This window comes from Condylura cristata, unplaced genomic scaffold, assembly GCF_000260355.1.
Source record: "Condylura cristata isolate star-nosed mole 26May11 unplaced genomic scaffold, ConCri1.0 scaffold00029, whole genome shotgun sequence".
Classification (NCBI taxonomy): domain Eukaryota; kingdom Metazoa; phylum Chordata; class Mammalia; order Eulipotyphla; family Talpidae; genus Condylura; species Condylura cristata.
Genome location: NW_004567130.1, coordinates 115,564 through 120,741, shown reverse-complemented (window position 1 = coordinate 120,741; position 5,178 = coordinate 115,564). Strand labels below are relative to the sequence as shown.

At 52.8% G+C, this 5,178-nt stretch overlaps 1 protein-coding gene across 1 annotated transcript; it reads right to left on the bottom strand.

The window, feature by feature from the left end:
- Positions 1–1,502: 1,502 nt before the first annotated feature.
- On the bottom strand, positions 1,503–4,106 carry LOC101628030 (zinc finger protein 280B-like). Its single transcript, XM_012730821.1, is given in 5 exon segments — positions 1,503–1,890; positions 1,892–2,250; positions 2,252–2,415; positions 3,067–3,199; positions 3,813–4,106. Coding segments are annotated over 5 exon segments (1,338 nt in total).
- Positions 4,107–5,178: the final 1,072 nt, after the last annotated feature.

Genomic DNA, 5,178 nt, shown 5'->3' with positions numbered 1-5,178 from the left:
AATGGGCAGGAAGGGTAAGGGACAGGCCAGCGCAGGAGAACCTTCTCCTGGCTGAGGTTTCTCGCCAAGACCCCAGATTCCTGGAGTGGCAACCTGGGGACTTGGGCAGCCCCAGAGGAAGAGGGGCTGGACTAGAACTGCCCGTGAGACTGTCCCAGATGCCTACAAGAGCAGCCCCGGCCGCGAGCTTGCCTCCCACCTGAAGGAGTGGTTGGACACGGTGTGTGCCCCTCCGTAGGTGCAGAGTGGATAAAGCAGCATAGGGCGGAGGCTAATACTTGGTGACAGAAACAGGGCATTTATTGCACACTGGAGTCTGTCAGTACCCAAACTTCACATTCATGTGCTAGAAAGGAAGATCACACATACCGCCACTCAGTCGCTAATACCAAGGCAAGATATAAAACCGCAAAGTCTACATTTTCTCTTAAGATTAAGCTGCAAGTACTCAGGAACAGTCAGGGGATCCCCTGCAGTGAGTTTCTGCCAGTAGCCACGGGTTATTCTTTTCTGTGTGATGTCAGATTAGCCCCCACTCCAGCTTAACAGCAAGAGAACAAAACTGGGGTGAGCCCACACAGGGGACACCCCTCTCCCGCCCTGCGGGGGCAAAGCCAGAAATCTCACACAGTTCAAAATGTGGGCATGGGGTCGCCCCTGAGGGAAGCTCACCTGCCTGCCTGTGTGGTTAAAAGGGACATAGTGAGTCTTTCCTGACTGAGGGCCCCAGTGGGGAGGGAGGAAACTTCATAGGGCTCACTCAGCAGGCTGGCCTGGGCCCAGCACACGCAGCAACCCTAGTGTCCACAGGCTCTGGCCAAACGCTGGCGTGGTGCTTAGACATTTGGGCTCGGATACTCTTGGGCTGGGGAAAGACACTTCAAGGCAGCTGTTTTTGACCATGGCTCTGTGGCCACAGTGAGTGTCCCCCTCAGCTGCAATGAGGTGAGGGCCACGGTTCTGTCGATGGACTGCCTGGCCACTTCCAGGTGCCCACACGCACCCTGGCTTCCCTTGAGCTGCCCCACACCTGCACTTTCAGGGCCAGGGCAACACAGGCCAGCACACAGAGGCACCTCTGGGGCTCCACAGCCAACAGGGCCGCTCAGGCCAAGCCCTTCCAAGTGAACAGTCAACACTGCCAGGCCTGGGCGAAGTGCTGGTAAAATCAGATACCGAAGACACTATCTGCACCCTGACAGGAGAGCATTCAAGCTGGGGAGAGACATTAAAACTCCAACACAATGAACAGCTCCTCACTTTTCTGCCTCACACACACACAAACCCCTTCTCTGCGCTCAGACAGACAGAATACACAAAAACCAGGGAAAACATCTTAAAACGGAATCTCAAAATTCGCACCAGGTAATACTGTGTCTCACGGATGTTAAAAGGAGGCCTCCTGAGTGAGCCCCAGAGCTCATGGTACATAAAGCTGCTGACTGACGCAAAGCACGGTTTTGTGTTGGGGTGCTGCTCATTGGGTGTGAGACACTCGAGACTTACTGGACCTGGAATCGGGGCAGGTGTTTTGAGCTTCTGCCCTTAGGCTGGGGTGGGGGGGTGGGGCGGGGCGAAGGCTCCTTGTCAGTCGTACCCTGGGCCCCAGGGCTACCTGGATCAGACCCTCGTCCGGGGGCAGGGGGGGGGGGAAGCCCCTTCAGCTGCCCGGGCTGCCTGACTGTCTGGTGGTGCTGAGTCTTGTAATCCATCTTCTCCTTGAAGGTCAGGAACTGGAGGTGGCACTTGGAGCAGTGGTGGACGCTCCTTTCCCAGTGCCCGCGGTAGTGGCACATGTAGGCACATGTAGGTGCAGTCTTGAAAATTTTGAGGCAGAAAGGGCAGAGCAGGTTCTTGGTATTCTCGTGGCACGCTCGGAGTGTATGTCTACGTCGCGAAGACCAACGAGCAGTAGCCCCAGGCCTGGCACATGTAGGGCATCTCGCCGGGCTTGTGGCTGGTCCGCATGTGCTCCAGGAGGGCGCGGTCGGTTTGGAAGGCCAGCTTGCAGATGCGGCAGACGGCCGCGGGCCCGGGGGCTGTGTGCACGCTCTCCACGTGCCGCTGCTGCTGGGAGGGCAAGGGGAACGGCCGGTGGCAGTGCGGGCAGACAGCGTGGCTCTCCCAGCCGTCGCTCCTCTGCTTCTCCAGGTCCAGGTGGTGCTTCATGTGATTCATGAACTTCACGTTTTTGAGGACCTTGGCGCAGCCGAGGCACTTAAAGACGGTGTGAGTCTTCTGCTCCGGTGGCACGTGCCGCCCCCTGCTGCCCATAGTAGAAGTCGCTGAGCAGCACGACCAGGCTCTCTCTCTTGGGCTCAGCAGTGCTGTTCGCACTGGCTAGGCCATGGGTGTCTGGCTCCACCGATACGCCTTCCCTCGCAGGGTTCACGGGCTTTGCGTGGCCCCTGAACTCTGGCGAGAGGCTTTGACGGGGGCCCCGGTCTGAGCCAGGCTATCGGAGGCCCGGAGGCCAGCTGAGGGTGCGCTGTGCTGGGCTGCCATGGTCTGCACCGACCCCAACCGGGACAGCGCTGAAGACCGCTCCTCTGTGGCTTCACCACTGAGCTTGGCTCTCTTGGGGTGTTCCCCATTCTCCTACCTCTCTTGGGCTGCTTGGGCAGGCGTGTGACTCTCCCTCTCCCCACCGGCAGGAGTGCTGCTCCAGGGGGCAGCAATGAACGTGGGAGAAAAACCAAAGGAGAGCAAACATCTGTGGAGCTGGTAGGCATGAGACGTGCGAGCTGTTCTTATGGCCAGGTTTTGGCAATGGCTCCACAAAGACAGGGCTGTCTGCTGACCCCATCTGGACCCCGACGGTGGCGCTCCCGTGCCTGCTTCTGGGACTGTGCTTCTATGGCCCACAGGCGGCAGTTTGGGGTGGCGTCTCTTCTGAGGTGACCATACGTTTTTCTCCTCAAACATGAACCTGGGGTGACTCTGTTTAAAATGTTTGAAACAACTGGCTTTGAACGTGAAGTCACCCTCACAAAGATCAGCTCGGCGTCTTCATTTCTGTGTTCTACCCCCACGAAGATCAGCTCGGCGTCGTCACTCTTGGCTCACTTGGCTTCCCGGGCAGTCTGCGGCTCGGGCGCATCTTCTCCAGGTAGCAGACGCGGTCACTCCATCTTCCAGTGCTTTCCTTCTCGAGCGGTGCAGCCGCGACTCCCAGTGCTTCCCTTATCCAAGCCGCGTCCTAAGTAAGCACAAGCACACGGCACATCAATAAGTACAGAAAACGTATGATCTTATTCAGTGTTCTCCAAACGCTCAGGCCGCAGAGAGGCCCCACCCTCTGCAGAGAACGCAGAGACGCCCAGAGGTAAATGCCAGCTCAACACCCAGCTTACAATCATCTAGAATCAGAGTTTTGTCCTACACTGACTAAGTCTCTATTATTAAAAAAAAAAAAATCCCAGTCACTAGGTAAACTCATATATAAAAGACAAATGCGTCCCACTGAAGGTGCAGCCTGCACGCTGCTCAGAAACAGGCTCTAGGTGAAGGCTAAGGTGCAGCTAGCCACCTGCCAGCTGCATCTTCTTTGGCAGGACTTTCTTTTATGCGCTTCTGTATCTTAATGGCAGATGTTCTTACTTTGTAAGCTTGAGGTAACAGCTCTTTCTAAAAGCACCACTATTTAACAGCAGCTTATTGCACAGAACTAGAAGAAACTATAAAAAATGTACATTTCTTACCTGATCCATACATCCTAATTGGTAAGTATTAATATGGAAAAGTATCAAATTTAATTAGCAGCATGAGAATCTATACAGAGTCAACAAAGAGTGTCATTCAATGACACGTACTTGGCATGTGCCCAGGCTACGTTGGGCATGGACTCTCGCGGTAACCTCAGCCCAAGCCAGGCCTCCCATCATCCATTCGCCAGTATTTGCTGAACCTATCCAGCCTTCCTGGCTGCCCCAGTGAACTGAAGCCCAGTAGTGCTTATTCTTCATCCCACCTGTCTCTTCTCCACATGGCAGGCAAAGGTATTTGGCCGAAGCAAGCCTGAGGATGTATGGGTCAGCCCAAGCCACGCGGGACTGTGTGGCTCCCCGGTGAAGCCCTTCCCGGCTGCGGATCCGTCCTCGGCCCATGGGCTATGGACCTTCTCCTTCCTCTCCCCACGCGCTTGCTTCTGGCCACGTGAACCTCCGTGCTGTTTCTTGAACACACGAAACTATGCGTCTCGCTCAGGGCCTTTGTATTTTCTGCTCCTCTTACTGTCTTATTCTTTTCCAAGCCTCCTTCTCAGAGAGGCTCTTAAATATTTCAAACAACCACTCCCTCACATTCCCAGCTTCTCTTCACTTCTGTTTCATTTTCATCCCTTATCCCCCACCTACCATACTGTCCACTTTGTCTTCATCATTTTCTTTTATTTACCCTAAAAATGTTAACTCCAAAAGCAGGGGCCGACTGTTACTGACTGTCACATCCCCAGAACAAAGCCCAATGCCTGGCACAGGCATGCTTGAAATACACAATTTGTTGAAGAACCTGTATTTACAGAGCAGATGGTGACCTGTTAATTTGACCTTGTCAGAACCTTGCCAGAAATTCTGTAGGCCAGTATTATAAATTAAACTTTTCCCCAAAAATTTAGGATCACAACTTCAAAGTAAAAATGATATTAATTTTTCTGAAGACCATGAAAATAACTGCCCTTACTACACAGGGCATTTATTTTAATATTTTGTTTTACTTTTCTTAAATTATCATCCACAAAATCAATTATGACTCATCAATAGATAAGTGTTTGAAAAAACACTGGCTTAAAACTAACAAAATGTTAACAAAACCACAGTTCAAAACGCAGCCATTCCTCACAGACATAATGTCACAGTCACCCAGCATGGGACCCTGAGTCAGTGCAACCCAATTTATAAGTCAGGCTGGCATCGGACATACTTCTCAGTAATCAGCGTGCTGGCGTATAACTACAGAGCAAAGAGCTGTTTAATGTTGAAAACGTAACCAATTTGGAAGTGAAACACCAATATCAAACTCAATAAAAGTTATCTGCACTCTCCCCACTTACTGCACCCTTACTTTGTTTGCCAAGTACCCAGTAGGAGGTGGTCAGTGTGTCAGTGGCCAATCGCCAGTTTGTCAGGAGTGCTGATTTACAACTTTCAAAACTAAGATGAAGGAGACAAGCAGGAGCTG